The sequence below is a fragment of the Schistocerca gregaria genome, chromosome 2 (assembly GCF_023897955.1).
Source record: "Schistocerca gregaria isolate iqSchGreg1 chromosome 2, iqSchGreg1.2, whole genome shotgun sequence".
NCBI classification, from domain to species: Eukaryota; Metazoa; Arthropoda; class Insecta; order Orthoptera; family Acrididae; genus Schistocerca; species Schistocerca gregaria.
In genome coordinates this window covers 535800384-535818295 of record NC_064921.1, presented here as the reverse complement: position 1 = coordinate 535818295, position 17912 = coordinate 535800384, and the positions used below count along the sequence as shown (strand labels likewise).

The 17912-nt window shown below is 40.4% G+C and overlaps 1 protein-coding gene across 1 annotated transcript; it reads right to left on the bottom strand.

The window, feature by feature from the left end:
• Positions 1 to 3428: 3428 nt before the first annotated feature.
• On the bottom strand, positions 3429 to 13333 carry LOC126330702 (probable NADH dehydrogenase [ubiquinone] 1 alpha subcomplex subunit 12). Its single transcript, XM_049996389.1, has 4 exons — positions 13173 to 13333; positions 13003 to 13085; positions 10969 to 11084; positions 3429 to 3637 (listed from the first exon to the last, which is right to left on the bottom strand). The coding sequence occupies exons 1-4, from the start codon at positions 13265 to 13267 to the stop codon at positions 3503 to 3505; spliced, it is 429 nt and encodes a 142-aa protein (XP_049852346.1). The 5' UTR covers positions 13268 to 13333; the 3' UTR covers positions 3429 to 3502.
• Positions 13334 to 17912: the final 4579 nt, after the last annotated feature.

Sequence of the window (17912 nt, the reverse complement as noted above, 5' to 3'; positions counted from 1 at the left end):
CCTCACTGGGGTAAAAATGTGTGTAGCCCACAGGCTTACTATGAGACTGATATATTCAGGTGCACATTCAGTCTACAGAAGTTTAAGCAAGTAGCACCCATAGTGGTGACACGTGGTTCACAGCAAATTGAGGCCATGAAATCTGGGACTGTTGACATACACACTGAATTTGAATCATCATAAAGCCTACCTGCAAGCAACGGAACACACACATTATTGCTACATGACCATCTTGAACACTATTCACCTCTCACAGATATCATACATTTAGAATAAATGTAGAAAAATTGCATTGCATGCAAGATATTTCACAATGACACCTCAAACTGTAAACATCACGCAGAATACATGCTTTTCACAAGAGTGGACAATTTTTGTTTCAGAATATTGTACTTTTTATGTGCTCCAATACTGGACAAGTATTAATGGGGTCATTCATGATTGCTGCTTCCCCCAAACTGTTGAGTACAGTACAGTGTGCAAAGTCTCATAGAAATGCTGCATGGCTAACTTGCTTTCATCATGGAAAATGCTTGAATGAGGAGGGAACACCATATGAAAATATGGCACCATCACACCAAAACCATGATAATACAGACAGTATAGTTTATGTCAAAGGTGATGAGGTGTGTTGTGGTTGCATGACATCTTCAAGAGTGCATCAATCTGAAATCTCTAAGGATACAGCTGCCCATCAATTCAAAGACTCAAGCAAGTGTGTGTTGATGACAACAATGACTGTGCTTCAGACAATGTACAAATATTTTTAAATTAAGAAATCATACTGTATATTAAAAATGTATTTATTTATTCAGTTGCTTCTTTATTCCTTAAAGGAGCTATTTATGCAGAAAAGTATTCATCACACCGAGCCTATTAAGTTTGTTGTGGGCTGGAGTTATAATTTTTGACGCCTCTTCTATACGATACTGAAAGCGGTAAATCTTCTATTGCTCCCGGTAGCCAGGGACACGTGAGCCTCTCCGTACATAGAAACATTCCAATCCTTTAATACATCCATCAAAAAAAGTTTTGCATCACCTACCTATGGATTATGGCTAGGAGGAACCCTGACAGCAAGGCCACCACCTTGAATAATGGTTTTCGTGCAGCCACAGGATGTTGTATTACGACTCAAATTGTGCGCAATAGGCTGCATGAAGCGCAACTTCACTCCCGACGTCCATGGCGAGGTCCATCTTTGCAACCATGACACCATGCAGCGCAGTAAAGATGTGTCCATCAACATGCCAAATAGACCGCTCAGGATGGGCATCACATTCTCTTCACCGCTGAGTGTCGCATATGCTTTCAGCCAAACAATTGTCAGACACGTGTGGAGGCAGCCCGGTCAGGCTGAACACCTTAGACACACTGTCCACCAGCAAGTGCAGCAAGATGGAGGTTTCCTGCTGGTTTGGGGTGGTATTGTGAGGGGCTGATGTACGCTGCTGGTGGTCACGGAAGGCGTCGTAACGGCTGTATGATACATGAATGCCATCCTCTGACCAACAGTGCAACCATATCGGCAGCATATTGGCAAGGCATTCATCTTCATGGATGACAATTCGCACCCCCACCATGCACATCTCATGAATGACTTCTTTCAGGATAATTACATCACTCAACTAGAGTGGCCAGCATGTTCTCCAGACATGAACCCTATCGAACATGTCTGGAAGTAGATTGAAAAGGGCTGTTTGTGGACGACATGACCCACCAACCAGTCTTAGGGGTCTACATCAATCGCCGTTAAGGAGTGGGACAATGTGGACCAACAGTGCCTTGATGAAGTTGTGGATAGTATTCCACGACAAATACAGGCATGCATCAATGCAAGAGGACGTGCTACTGGGTATCAGAGGTACCGGTGTGTACAGCAATCTGGACCACCACCTCTGAATGTCTCGCTGACTGGTGGTTCAACATGCAATGTGTGGTTTTCATGAGCAATAAAAAAGGTGGAAATGATGTTTATGTTGATCTCTATTTCAATTTTTTTGTATAGGTTCCAGAACTCTCGGAACTGAGGTAATGGAAAACTTTTTTCAATGAGTGTATATGACCAGATGTACACACCTCATCCGTACTCTTTCTTCTTCTCCTCCATGTCCTATTTAATTTTACACTCACAATGTATTTCTCTCTGTCTTTTAACACTACTGTATGAACTGTGGACCTAACACACTGGTTGACCTCCATCAATTACCTGATTCTATCACAGCAATCACTTCAGCACACATCCAATATCACAAGCGCGTCTCCAGCTTGTGTCAGATATCTAAAGTGGTGTGCCTTGTGACATGCATGCACCAAGGCCAGCAGCTTCCTAAAATGCAAGGTTGATCAAAAACCCCTTTGCCACAGTTCAACACTTATAAAACCATCTTCTTCAGAAGGAAATATTGACAAATGGGTTACATGTTGTACTTTAAAATACAGCCACAACATGTGACCCAGTTGTTAATGTTTCCTTCTGAAGAAGGTGTTTTTATAAATGTTGAAAGGGGTTTAATAAATGTTCAATTTTGCAACTGATTGGCTGATTATTATTTCTAAAAGATTTCGTCCTTCAGATGCTGCTCCAGCCATGTACAAAATGTTTTATGATTTGAACCATGATACTTACACACTTCATAGCACAGGGACATCAGCGTGTCTTCTTTTTTTCATTAAGAACCTGTGAAGTGCAGTAGGTGACTAGTAAATCTTGCTAGTTCTTTCAGGCAGACGTTATACTTCCTAGTTTCCTTGGAATCTCCGGCATCACACGAAAATACTAGTTATATTGTCAGGTGGCTTTGGACTATTTTTCATGGGTCTCTTGTTTTTTGTTGACTTTTCTTTATTTCATTGCTGATGGCTTTGAATTTGCTGCTGTATACAGTTGGCTATTTTCCACTTTTCTGCCTTTTGGGGTGATTTTGCAGTATGCGTGATATATTTTAACAGAATTAGGTTCCTGGAGAGAGTCACAGCTTTTGAGACAAAGGTTTACGCACTTTGGAGGAAGTGAAAAAGAAGCTCCATTGTGACCAGATGTATAAAATTTGCCACAAGTTTGCTACAACTGCCTCAACAAAAAACTTGCAATCATCATTAAGAACCCAACAGGAAGAATTTGTACCCTAATGACAGCAGTCCACAATGGAAATAAGCTGTTTTCCCCTAATATGGAGGAGAAAACACTTGTCTCTCATCAACGTCAGTAGCACAGTACCTTCCTATGGCTGTGGCAGCAGTATTGAAACACTGCCAAGTACATTCCTGATGCTGCCATGGATTATAGCCCAGAAAATCTCATCCTGTAAAACTGATACAAATATAAATATCACTATTCCAAAAGCAATTTTTTGTGTACTCCACTTTATAGTTGCTAAACACAAACTAACAAATTCTGTACATGTAGAGGCAAACAATAATTTAAATTATGTTTTCAAATTTGATTTAATTAACATAAAAATATTTACACTAATTATTGTCTCTCAGTGTCACACAGTAGTTAGTGACTAGGCTTCGGTGGAACCCACGCCTGAATTTTTGGTACTGTTGTGCTGTAAGGCATATATGCACCTTCGGTACCAGATTTATTTTCTGTGTGGTCAAGCATCCAAGGGTACTTGGGCCTGTGAGGATCCTGAAACAAAAGGAAATAATTACATAAGTACTTACTTAAGAATGATATCAAAAGGCTGGAAGTTTTTCTGTATGGTGGTGTCATATACAACAAATAACTAGTTACTTGATTTCAGTTACACTCACTCAAACATTTAATATCAGACTGAAGAGACGCTATCAGTACCAAGTACAGTACCTTTATGCATGTAGAAATAAAAGTGATGAAAAAGAAACATTCACCAGCTTATGATTGACAAGTGTAGCAAACACATACAAAACTAATCATCACTGACCCAACATATCATTCTTTAATACAGCAACAGACATTTCCTATTTAAAGGAAAGGAATAAAACCTATGAAGATGATGTGCTACATAAGGATATTTAAAATTTGGTGAACTGGTAAGAAATGAGGTGGTTCTACACAGACACAGCAAGAAAAGGAACGTCAAAAACACTGAAAAGAAGGGACAAAATGACATATGCTAAGACATCAGAGAACAGCTTCCACTGTGCTAGCGGGAGCCGAGGAGAGTAAAAACTGACAGACAAGACATGTACTGGAATATATCCAATTGTTTTGTTTTGCTTAAGGGCGCAAAAAACAACTGGGGTCATACGTGCCTAAGTCAAAACTATAGAACGCTAACACACAGAGCAGTTAAGCAACTATACATCAGTCCCAATGGACAGAATAGGAGATAGTTAAAAACATGCACGTGGAAAAAGGGCTAAAAAACACCATGCAGAAATGGAGGTCCAAAACTAAAAATTTAGTGGCCTTGCCATATTGCTTTGGCAGATAAAAAGTAAAATGTGGTTGACAGCCCAGACGTTATTTGCTAAAACGGCTTATAAATCAGACGGCAAACCTAAGCTGGAACGTAAATTGTTAAAAAAAGGACATTCCAGCAAGAAGTGGCAGACAGTTAAAATTTGGGCACAATGTATACAAAGTGGTGCAGTAGCATCACTTTGCAAATGACTAAATGGCTAAAAAGGCAGCGCCTAATACGCAGCCGAGTTAAAATAATTTCCTTCCAGTGGGAGGGCCAAGAGGAGGCCGTCGAAGGCACCAGGAGAAGCTTTATGAGGCGAAGCTTATTCCCGTGAAGAGAGGACCATTGGCAATGTCAAATGGACACCACTGCAGAGATCATAGGTGGGAATATAGGTACTTGTGGGCTGAGGTATGAGGACTACAGCCTTGGCAGCTGTGTCAGCAGCCTTATTTCCAGGCAGACCGACATGACCAGGGACCCACAGAAACAGGGCACTGGCTCCACAGAGACTAAGCAAGTGACAGTTTTCCTGGACCCGCTGCACTAAGGGATGAGCAGTGTACAGCGCACATAGATTTCGGTGGGCACTGAGTGAGTCTGAGCAGAGGACACAATTGGAAAGGCTGTGTCGCCAGATGTACTCCGTGGCCTGATACAAGGTGAAGAGCTCGCTGTAAATACTGAGGAGTGTGTCGGAAGCCGATATCGAAAGACACGGGTGCCAATGACGAAGGCACACCCGACCCCATGGTCAGTCCGAGAGCCATCAGTGTTGACAAAGGTACTATCGTGAAGTTCCATGTGAAGGTCATGAAAACTAGAGGCGATAGACCAAGGCTAACATGGGCAACTTCACGAAGCCAAGGTAGTGAAGGGTTCACACCCACCGAGTAAGTTGCAAGTAGTGTGAAGTTAAGCCGCCGTAGCAAGTGGCGATAGCGGATTCCATGAAATAATAGAGCAGAGGGACTAGACCCATACTGACGATTAAAGGAATCATCAAAGGAGGCGGCACAGGAGAGGTGGCCACACATGGCACACAAACGGCATGCATACCTGCAGAGGAGAAAGTCACAGCGGCAGGACAATGGGAGTTCAGCAGCTTCAGCAAACAGACTTTCAACCAGGCTGGTGTAAAAGGTGCCCGTGGCCAAACAGATGACATGATGGTGGACAGTGTTGAGATGGCGAAAGAGGGATGAACGTGCACATGCATTAACAAAGCACCCATAGTTGAGTTTCGAACGGCCAAATGAAGGAGAGTGGTTCAAATTGGCACTCCAGGAGGTACCGTTAAGGACATGTAGGAGATTGAGGGACCACATACAGCAGGCTGCCAGGTAAGACACATGGGAGGACCAAGAGAGTTTCCTATCAAGCATGAGCCCCAGAAGTTTCATATTTCCAACGAATGGAAAGACAACAGGCCCAAGATGTAGAATGGTGGGAGAAACCTTTAGCACTGCCAGAAATTCATACAGACATTTTTGTCAGGAGAAAAGCAAAAGTCATTGTCGATGCTCCAGGAGGAAAGATGATCAAGACAGTACTGATGATGACACCCAGAGAGACAGTGAGGGCGCAATTTCATTTCCTGAAGGCAGAGTACAAGGTGACACTGCAATGTAAAAGCAGCCATAAATCCTCTTTGTGGGACCGAAGGCCGCAAACGTTCCATTGGAGGACGGTCATGAGGAGGAAGGGATGGAGTCGCTACTACAGGGCATAGGGGTACGAGGATCCTGCTCCACGGGGTCCACACAAGTATCGGCTTGCTTGTGTGGTCAGTCCGTGGAGTCTAACACTGAAAAACAGTTGGTGGTGTGCACCGACAAGACAGAGGCCGACCAGGCTAAGTTAACACGTGGTGACACCATTGAACAGGATCTTCAAGTTGGCAAAGGAGAAGACTGTTTGCCTTTAGCGGATTTCTTCGAGCCTTTACAGTTAGAGGAAGACTCAGATGATGTTTGGCTGGAGGGACGGAGGAACGGAGGAAGTCGTCTTGGGAGTACTCCTTCTGTCCTTTCCTGCCAACTGGTTCTGTAGTCAGTGGCTTCACCCCTTGAGGCAAGAGTTTGATGGTTTGTTGCATGGCGAGAGGAGGGATGGCGATGCTACCTTGACACTGGGCATTTTCACAACCTCCAAGCCGAATTTGAAGTCACATGTCTGCATGGCCATATCCTTCATGGAGCCAGGGGCAACAAAATCAGAACTATAGGTGCCAGACGGGAGAACACGGGGTTTGCAACTAGCCAGTAACTTGCGAGCTAGTGGGTAAGGCACTTTTTCCTTTACCTGAATCTCTGACAGCCTGCTCATCTAGATACACGGGACAATCCCGAGAGGAGGCGGCATGGCAGCCATTGCAATTGACATAGGGGGGATGAGGAGGCAGACAATCGCCCTCATGTGCATCCCTACCACAGGTTACACATTTGGCTGGGTGTTGAGAAGATGTTCTAGTGTGGTTAAAACGATGACATTTGTAGCAGAGCATCAGGTTTGAAATGTACGGCCAGACTGTGATAATTTCAAAGCCTGCTTTGAGCTTGGACGGCAGCACCACCCTGTCAAAGGTGAGGAAAAGAGTGCGGGTGGGCACTAAGGAGGAATCTACCTTTTTCATCACATGATGAACGGCAATGACACCCTGATAAGAGAGGTAAGGTTACTTTTCAGCCTTGGTTAGATCATCAAGCAGCTTGGTGTAATTTACACCATGGGAAGAATTCAATGTTCTGTGGGCCTCGACATGAACATGGTAGCCATGGAAAAGCGAGGCAGCAAGCAAGTGTAGTGTTTGAGAATCAGAAGCCATCTCCAAAAGCAAAGTGCCATTCCGTAAACAAGAGCAGAATTTCATAGGGATAGCAACTGCATCAACACCTTTCTGAAAAATATATGTACAGACCGTAGCAAAGGACTTATCGTCTTCAATACGTGAGGCCACAAGGAACCGTGGCACAGCGGGAACGGTCTTCGAATCAATACCCTCATTATGTTTACACTTTGTGGACGTCAATTGGGAAGATGAGTAACTCATTGCAAGAAAATTCTCCACGATTGCCAACGTCTCCGATGGCGTGCTCCTTCCAACTGGGGGCTTCCTTCACAATGGGGCACACCCACCTGAGGTGATTGTTCACACCTCAGGTCACACCTCCCAAACATCTGACAGAGGGACCAATTGGCAGTCTGGGAAAGTTGCAGCTCAGGCGATCACCCCTCCCTGGGCCTGGCCTGTACTGGGGGTACATGCGAACCCTACCCGACGACCCAGGGCTGGGAATTATGCATTACTCGTGAGATGCATGGGCCGACCTTCAGGAGCACACAGGGAGGAAGAAGAATAAAGAGGATCCTCCAACACCGAAGTGGAGGAATGAGAGGAGAAGGGAAACAAAGAAAGGAAAAGTGAGCCAAAAATAAAGGTGAGACTATTCGTGCATCAGTAACAGAATGCACAACATTCCCAATAAATCCCCACAAATGTGCCCCAAGGGGAGGGGAAGGGAGGGGGGGGAGAACAGCAAGAGTATAGACATGCAGCATGGAAGGGAAAAATGCTGCAAAGGCCAAGCACGAAGCAGCCAAAGAGTGGTGAGTCCCCTGGGGCTCCTTCAGAGGCGTGGACAGGAGAGGAGGAGGAGGTACTGCTGCTGCTGCTGCTAAACAATATGCAAGTTATTGGTTGGTTTTCCTCAGTTTTAGTTGTTGTTTCCATCCTAATATTTCCATTATTCTAATGTCAGATAATTAGGTACATGCAAATAAAGGGTTCTTCTTCAACAAATAATATAAAAATTAAAAACTTGAATACATCTGATGAAATTGTTATAAGAGAATCAATAAGCATTTTGGAGAGCAAATTAGTTCTACTGCTTACAGACATTAGTCAGCAACAAGTACCATCATGTTATTGTGATAAAACAAATTGTTTCCAGCAGCAGAATAAGTTTCAATGCAAAATAAAAAAAAAACTTCAAAGGCAGCATTCAACATATTCTGTAGATCCCTTTAGTGGATATGAAACAAGCCAAAATAAACCAGAATGAGATTTTCACTCTGCAGCGAAGTGTGCGCTGATATGAAACTTCCTGGCAGATTAAAACTGTGTGCCCGACCGAGACTCGAACTCGGGACCTTTGCCTTTCGTGGGCAAGTGCTCTACCATCTGAGCTACCGAAGCACGACTCACGCCCGCTACTGGCAGAAGTAAAGCTGTGAGTACCGGGCGTGAGTTGTGCTTCGGAAGCTCAGATGGTAGAGCACTTGCCCGCGAAAGGCAAAGGTCCCGAGTTCGAGTCTCGGTCGGGCACACAGTTTTAATCTGCCAGGAAGTTTCAAGCCAAAATAAAGATTAACGAAGTGAGGAAAGTTAGATGTTACCAATCATTAATCTGCTACACTCTTATAAAGTAACATAATACAGTTAACGAAGTGCATCTCACTTTAAAAGAAGCCTGTTGGCTTCCTGCTTATGCCTTATTCTGGCTGTTTATCTATTATTGTGTAACACCCCATCAGACCAAAAAGCTTTGTGACTGAATTAATAACAAACAGAAAAACCAGGAGTGTAGTTTTAATGCCTTAGGTGTTTTGTGTAGTCTCCTCCATTTCAGTACAATGCAAAGAACATTCATACAACCATGTAGAACAGTAAGAAAAGTCCTTCTTTGGGATGTTGTTCAACTTACACATCACGTTGGATTGAATTATGAAAAGGATAGTTGCTACTCACCATATAGCGGAGATGCTGAGTCGCAGATGGGCACAACAAAAAAGACTGTCAACCAAGTTCAATTTGAACATCTAAAATTAATGATACCGGCAGGAGTAATGTGGGACATGAGATGCTGCACCAACAATCAGCTGTGTCTAGTAGCCATGTGTTGTGCGCAGCCAAGATGGTTAATACAGTGTGGTTCACCTATCTGTGACTCAGCATCTCCACCATATGATGGGTAGCTATTGTCCTTTTCATAAGTCATTATTCCATCCTTGATTTTACATTGGCTTGAATGTCGGTTATGTCATCATAGCATTGACCCTTCATGTACTTTTTGTGGAAGGTTTATAATGATAATGCTAAGTCTCATGACCCATGATGATTTTTTCGACAAAAGAATTGTCCACATCTAGAATTTCAATCAAGTCATAGCAGGTGTCCATGCATCTTTGCTTTTGTTCGGGAGTCAAGGTGTACAGGCCAAACTTTGCACACATGAGTACTTTTCTCTTCTTCAAAACATTATGGACAATGTCTTTAACACTTTACTGTAAAGATGTTGCTCCATTGCAATTTGCAACACAATGTTGACACAAAATGGACACACACCCACAAATTTGCACTGCCTGCTCACAACTCAATGATCGAATGTCTGTACTACAGTACAGACAGTTTAACCCTTTAACTGCTCTGGACGTGTTAATGAGCGCACCTTTGCACCTGTCCATGTGTGCTCAGGATGTGTTAACACACGCCACCAGTACTACTTAGTACTCTGAACAGGTCTGTTCAACATTTAAATTCTTACATAATCTGAGTTCAGACCGACATGACACATTCAGAGTACCAGGTAGAAGGATAAGTGGCATGCGTAAACATGTTCAGAGCACACAGGGACAGGTACAAAGGCGCGCACATTAATGCGTCCAGAGCAGTTAAAGGGTTAATGTACAGAGCTGTCAATCAAGTTTGAACTGTATACACTGTTGACGCTCTTGTTCATTTGAAGAGCAAAACCGGTAAATAAAATATACAAAGTGTGACTTGTGGCTGTTTTCAAAACTTAGTTTTAAGTCGCTCCCACTGAAGGTAAACCTCCTTTTGTACAAAGAGTGTTTAAATAGTTTTTTTTCCCCTTTTGTATTTCCAGTGATCCTACAATTTCATGCCTTATGTCTGATGAAAGCATGATAAGATCCCTCTTTTGATTAGTGTTTGGCATTCTAGTGCATGCATGCAGTTGGTGCGCGCGCGCACACGCACGCACACACACACACACACACACACACACACACACACACACACACACACACACACACACACACACACGTAATAAACACAAAATCTGTTGACATTAAAAAGAAAATCATATCATCTTATCTTCTTAGCTATTTTTTCTACAAAGCATCTGCTCACCCAGATTAATGGATTTGAAGATACCTGCTAACTGCATAACAAAGAATAATGTCCAAAGGAGGTGAGCCTCTACTGACAACATGCAGGTAACTATTATTCTTTAAATATTATCCTTGTAGTCCAGTAAATATTAAGAAGGAATAAGAAACACAAGAGTTACCAAATACAGCTAAGACAGGAGTAACTCCTGTTTTTTTTCTCCTATTATGTTGCTGCTATTTTGATAATTTAATACTCTGAATGTATAACCAGACATGGAATAGGGCACTTACAATAACAAACTGTTAATACAGACTATGAAATAAAATTAAATTACATGCAAAATCATGATGGGATCAGAGGGGTATAATGAGTGACTGAATGAACAAAACATTTATTCCTTAAACTCCACTCTAAGATTAAAAAATGTATACTTACTCTTGAAGGAGGCAAGTCAGTTTTGTAGTGCAACCATCCAAACCATTCAGCTGGAACTTGACTTCCATCATAATCTACACCCACATTATCAGCATATTCAACCCACCTATTCCGACCTACAAACAAACATTCTTCTTCATATTGACTCAAACAAAAACACCAAACATAAAAGCATTAAGTGATGCATATTTTATTTCACACATACACAAAATATCAAATCAATTTAGTCAGTGTCACACAATAGCTTACTGGTGAGTAATATTCTGTTGGGTTGTTAGAGAAAATATTCATATGAATCATGTACAAGGAATACAAAGAAAAAAAGAAAATTAAAACAAGCAAAAACTGCAGAATCAGTTTAACAACAGAGAGCTTCAACTGAGATGCAGGAGTAGCAAGCTCATTCCTTTGATTTACAAAACTATTCACTAAATATCCAATTTACTTTTCTGTGTAAGGACAAGAACAGCAGAGTAGACAGCTGTCTTTAGCAAGCACATTCCATAATTTGAAACAACCAAATGATTTGCTTTGCTCTTAGCTTGATACAAAATAAATTTACAGATTTTTGGGTTTGAAGACAAGTATTGTGGAAAACAGTATAGGTTACAGACTTTGATAAAATATGACTGCTGACTTAAGTTTTTGACAATTCATGGGGTGAACTCAAAAGACAAAGGTGAAGGGGGGGGGGGGGGGTTTCTGGAGGGAGATGGCAGAAGCAATCACCAACAAAAAGCAAGGAACAGTAACGAGCGAAATGTACAAAATAAACTTCCAGTGTGATACAGATTGTCTTTAGTAACACGTGTTTATTTTCCTACAGATGAAGGCATTGTGCATGGTTAGGAGTAACATAAAAACATATGCAGAGAACACGTGATGGACATCAGTTTGTCCAATATGAAAATTTACATTCTAATTACTCTAGTCATTGACACAGAAGGTAGGTTCAGTCTAATGCAAGGAGTATATTGAACATGTTGAACATAAAAACGTAAACAGATGGGATACTTTCCATTAGCAGTAAATGGTTCAAATGGCTCTGAGCACTATGGGACTCAACTGCTGTGGTCATTAGTCCCCTAAAACTTAGAGCTACTTAACCCTAACTAACCTAAGGACATCACACACATCCATGCCCGAGGCAGGATTCGAACCTGCGACCATAGCAGTCACACGGTTTCTGGACTGCGCGCCTAGACCACCGCGGCCGGCCATTTAGCAGTAACACTTGCAAATGGTCACCTTGGTACGAGCAGCTTTTTCCCCACTAATGCTATTTCTTTACTTGAGTATCATTACTGAGTGGTGCCATGAAATCACATGGGTTCGCCTTAACGAATGTTACGCACAAATGGGATAAACGTACTCTTGAGTCTTCAACACACTCTAATGTAAAATTCAAGTAATTTTTGTAAAAGTGTGTCATGCCACCGTAAAATTCGTGTAATTTTTGTAAAACTATGTCATATCATTACTCATTCGCATATCACAGCTCAGAGAAGGTTGTTTAACTGACTCGAGAAAAATGATTACAGTTATCCAACCTAAATCGGAATCATCCACCTTTTTAACCACTGGCAACAAATCAACTTCAAATATTAACCTTAACTGACATACTTTTGTTGTTGTTGGGTTGTTTTTGGGGAAGACCAGACAGCGAGGTCATAGGTCTCATCGGATCAGGGAAGGACGGGGAAGGAAGTCGGCCGTGCCCTTTGAAAGGGACCATCCAGGCATTTGCCTAGAGCGATTTAGGGAAATCACGGAAAACCTAAATCAGGATGGCCGGACGCGGGATTGAACCGTCATACTTTTCTTTACCCCTAAGGAAACAATGGAACTGTAAACTTTTACACTGTTGTTTTACGTTGATTCTTGCTTTCGTTTCTCCTGATTCCTGTGGTATTCTTAGCTGTGTCCCATCAAGCTACTTTAACAACAAAGGGTTCTATATTGTTACTACCCGGTGACGAGCTACAGTTAAACTACAACATAACAAAATAATAGTCCAAAGGCAAAAATACTAACCATAGAAGTACATCTTGTTCTCATAATATTTGTTACCATACTTGTCTTCTCCTATCAAAGTGCCAACTTTCGCATCATCCATCCTAGAACATAATATTGACGTAAATTTAAGAAAATTTTCATAATTATCAGTAGTGTTCAAAAAAATTTACGTCTGTATGCCCTCTCACCTATATAGTTTGTATAAAGTGCCTCGTATTCCCCCATTTACTTTTATTATTTCAAAAAGTCTCGCAATTTTATCAAGTGCCAAATACTTCTGCATTTTCGCACCTCCTCACTCCTCACAAAAACATTAGTGATTTGCGACCAAAGAACTTTAAATAGTAGAATAGCTACAAGGGTCAGTACACGCCAACATCGCTGAGAACGCGCATAGAGTAAATATCTCTGGAGTAAGCATTGCATTTTGCGCATGTTCTCAACATTAAACCAGGATAGTCACGTGTTTTCGGGACTTCGTTGTGCGTGTGTGCTTTCCGGAGAGTTTGAAGTTTATAATATCAAGAGTGTTTTCGCCGTTTGCTGATAGTGTAATAGCGATGGTGCATTACTGTTGTTGCTGCGGATGCCAAGAAAAATATGTGAAAGGAGGGATAGTAACTTTTCACGGGTACTATGTTTAAAAATTTCGAGACGCATTATAATTAAGGCTTGATTCTGTAGACCTATTTTTCTACGATTTTTTGACTTTATAATAGATATTACGGGTAGTACAAAAGCTTACAAACAAGGGCTACCTCTCGTAAATTTGCTTGTGGAACTGGAAAGGGAATGGTTAGTTGTTTCAGTAAATACTATCCTCCATGCATTTTTCAGTGACTTGTCGATTATGTATATAGACTTGAAAGACGGGAGACAGATAAATTCAATAGAGTGGGAGTCTGTAATTGTCTTCGTATAATATGGGTGTCCAAAACATACTATAAAGTTACACTAGGAGACCATGTTAAGTGTGTCTAGGGCATGGAGAATGATTATGTGTGATTTATATTTTAGTTTCACGAAGGATGAACAACGAGAAAAGATGTGGCTCCAGAAAATAAGGAGGAGTAATTTTGCCCCCACAAAATATTCCAAAGTATGTTCAAAACACTTCGAAGAGGAATGTTTAGACAGAGAAAAATTTGGATGTGTGTGGCTGAAGGTAGATGCTATACCAACTATTTTTAATTTTCCACAGCACCTATTACCAATTTCTGCATTCAGCTTAAATACATTTTCTGCACAAATCAAATAAAAAAACACAATAGTGTAGCTAATCAAAGTACACATTCATCTTCTTTGGTGTATTTTGCCTTCAGTTCATTTTCTTCACCATTTGATTAAGAAGCGCAAAATATTAGTAAACATGTACCCAAACTCTTTCATTTGTGTCACTTTCAACTTCCCTTAATGGTGATATGGGTTGACTGTTACATGACCAACTGTATTTGCTTTACAGTACATTTAGCCTCCGATCGACTTTTTTCCTCCTCCTTACTCAGTCTACAATTTATTTAATAAACTTGGAGCGTTAAATAAACACTTCAAAGTGTCACCAATAAGAAAAATTGTGCTTTAGGTCGCAAAAACGAGAAAATAAATACACAGAAATAGCAGAAAAAAGGACGAATTAGCAGGGATATAATCACTAATGTGTGGCAAATCCGGTGTTTTTCGTACACATGCAAAAGTACTAGCGTACTGTCAAGTCGTTTTGCAAGACTATCACTGCAAAAATGTACGGCAGGTTCTGTAATACTATAAAGTTCCGTATCATACCGAAAACCTTATCTGTGACACCTATCACAAAGAAGCAGAATGCAATATCACTTGCCCTTAAAAGTTACGCAGCTGGTTTATTCCCGGTGTCAAATGGATACTGTTAAAATGTCTACGCAACATATATAAATAATCCACGACACGTACGAAATGAATCCGTCTGTACTAGGGATGTAGTGACATTCGAAATATACAGGGCGCTATACGGACAAACACACGACGCCCCGAGAAAACGTGACCAGGCCGGCGATGTATGATGACAACACAAAATTTTTTCTGCGCATGTGAATGCTCTCTCCACAGATATTTACTCTATGAGAACGCGCATAGATATTTACCCTAAGAGAACGCGGTAAGATTGGTCTGTGACTATGCGCAAATCCAGAGATTACTGGCCTGCAGATATAGATTCTGCCAAAAATCTGCTCAGTGTAATGGCCAATTCAGACTGCCGTCATGTCCCTTCAAAACATTCTGCAGTGAAATACAAATTTTATGTATGTCGCTTTTTTTCGCCTTAGCATAGTTCAACTAAGGTACAGAATTCCAACATTACATGCGTCGATTTTTTATAGACCAACTGAAGTTCAAGACACAACTGATCTATTCCACGCTAATGTTACTTCTGTTCCTTTTTTGTTTCTTTTTTGCTGTAGTATCCCAGTCATCAATTGAGCTATATAGATCAACTGAAGAATAGGATACTAGGACTGAAAGAAGCGATATTCTTAACATTATGTTCGATATATGAATGCATGTATGTGATATTGTCTACCATTAGTATTCTCTGTTCTGCATTCCTTTGTATCTCAACACTCGTCTTTGCTACTAAATCTGTACAATACATCATCTCTGGTAACTTCTGATGTCACTTGTAATTGCCAATGGGTTGTATCCCATTCTTCAGTAATCCCACTGGGCCGTACTCTAGTGAAGTCTCGTAGTATTATTTCTGAGACGAGTCTTGCCCCTATAAGTCAATCTCGCGAGAAAAATTACAGTCAGTTTATTATGATATTTTCATGTTTACGGTCTTGTTTTCAAACTGATTAAAATTTCATAACGTTTTTACCTGTTCTCCTGACACTCAGTTGCTCATTTGTAACCTAGTTGGTAAATGGTTGCAGTCTCTCATAAACAAACAAAATATTGTACTGGGTTCAGAAAGGTAATATTTTTGGAGGTCATTTTCGTCTTTATTTGTTGAATTTATATATAAAATCGCTATAAACGTTTATATTGTCACACAAACCGCGCCTATATGGAAATGGTATTGTGTATTTGTTCAAACACAATAGGAGTCTGTACAGTAGTAGGAATTGATACTATTTCCTCCAGTGTTAACAAAATTGTGAAATTTTAAATTTTAAGCAAAGACATTACTTATCGTTATGGCTAGATCATAGATTCTCACATATCCCTTTCACTTGCACCATATCAAGAAATCATGAACCTGTCTGTATGTGAGAATCATTTGCCCAGCCCTACTCATTTCCTCCTGATACGTGGCCAGGCACAAATCTCATTATTTCGTTTTGTGATGGTTTTCGTTGCTGATATCATTTGTTTGTTGTTCATTATTTTTGTTATTTGTTATAAAGTGTTATGTTTCTTTATTTCTCTTGCTAAAATTTATGATTTTATACTAAAAGACAAAAGATTAATTGAAGTGGTGAGGTAACAGAATGAATTGTATCACTTAGGTATACTAAGTAACTTGCCATCTACTCTATTTATAAAGTGAATTTTTTATACATACCTGTACTACATTCAATATCTTACAATTATTGAATGGACTGCAATATGGCTACAACTTGAAGTGAAAAGGGCTGTGAGTAGAATCAGATTGATTAGTAAGTGCAATTTAATTTTGTCCATTATATTCGACGTTTCAGGAAAGCCTGTAACTCAGTCACTCATGATTTACTACTAACTGGTGCAGTCTTAATTATTTAAATCATAAGTGGAATTTATTTGTCACACATTTGTAACTTTTCATAAAGAAATGGGTTGAAACTTTCAGACACCGCAACAGTGGCAAAATGTGTTTTTTTGTGAAGTAATATACTAGATTGTCTACTAAATATATGAGTGTAGAAGATATATACTGGCAGCTGTCTGGATCGCATTGGAAACACTTTGCAAGTATCACTGGTCAATATTTATGTTGTTTCAGTAGCTAAACCCAGTACAAAAAAGGCACCTGAACTATTAAAAGCCAAAGACAAGTTCTAATGGAAACCTATAAATCCTGAAGAGAAAGTTGTTGAGGGAGATATGACTATTGCACAAAAGTTTGCACTGGCCTGGCAAGTAGGTTCAATCTTAAACAAACATATTTTTCATGGGATATGAAGGCTCATTATAACACAGTGTTTCTTTTAGTAATCCTGCATGCAGTATTATGTAACAAATGAATAACTGGTGCTTCAATTTGATTAAAAATGCAAATTCCTGTTCCTGAAGCTTATTGTATAGTATGTGAAATTTCTCTTCTTTATCACGTAATGACATATTTCTGACCCACACCCCGTTTTTCTCATTGTTTTGCACTTCTCTCTTCCTTCTCTAATACATAAAACATCCCAGCAACCTGCAAACAATTTGAGACCAACAGATGTCATTTTCGTACAAATGTTGACTCCAGCATCCATATATATATATATATATATATATATATATATATATATATATATATATATATATATATATATAAGATATCGCATTGTGTATGTGTATTTCACACATAAAAAGAGTTGAAAGTCATCTTCTGAAGATCGCAATACCCTCGCGAAAAAAGTAGTTGAGGACAACCATGTGACTTGAGATCACATGATCTGATGTGACAGTGTGAATACAGCTTGAGGTGATAGTGCTGTGTCAGTGCTGTGATGACCAGTGTAAATTGGTCTCAATCGTAATGTGTGGACCAGAAAAAACTGTACAGGGTAATTTGTGTGCAAACCAGGAAACTGGAAGTTTGTCAAACTATGGCGGCAAGTAAACTTCATGCAGACAAAGTGTAGTGTGTGGATTCCAAATTGCCTAAGATCTGGTGTGTGGAATACGGTTCAGTTACCTGTTATTTCAAGACTAGTGTGTCATGACTTTGTGTGTACAATGGATTCCAAGACGGCTGATACTCA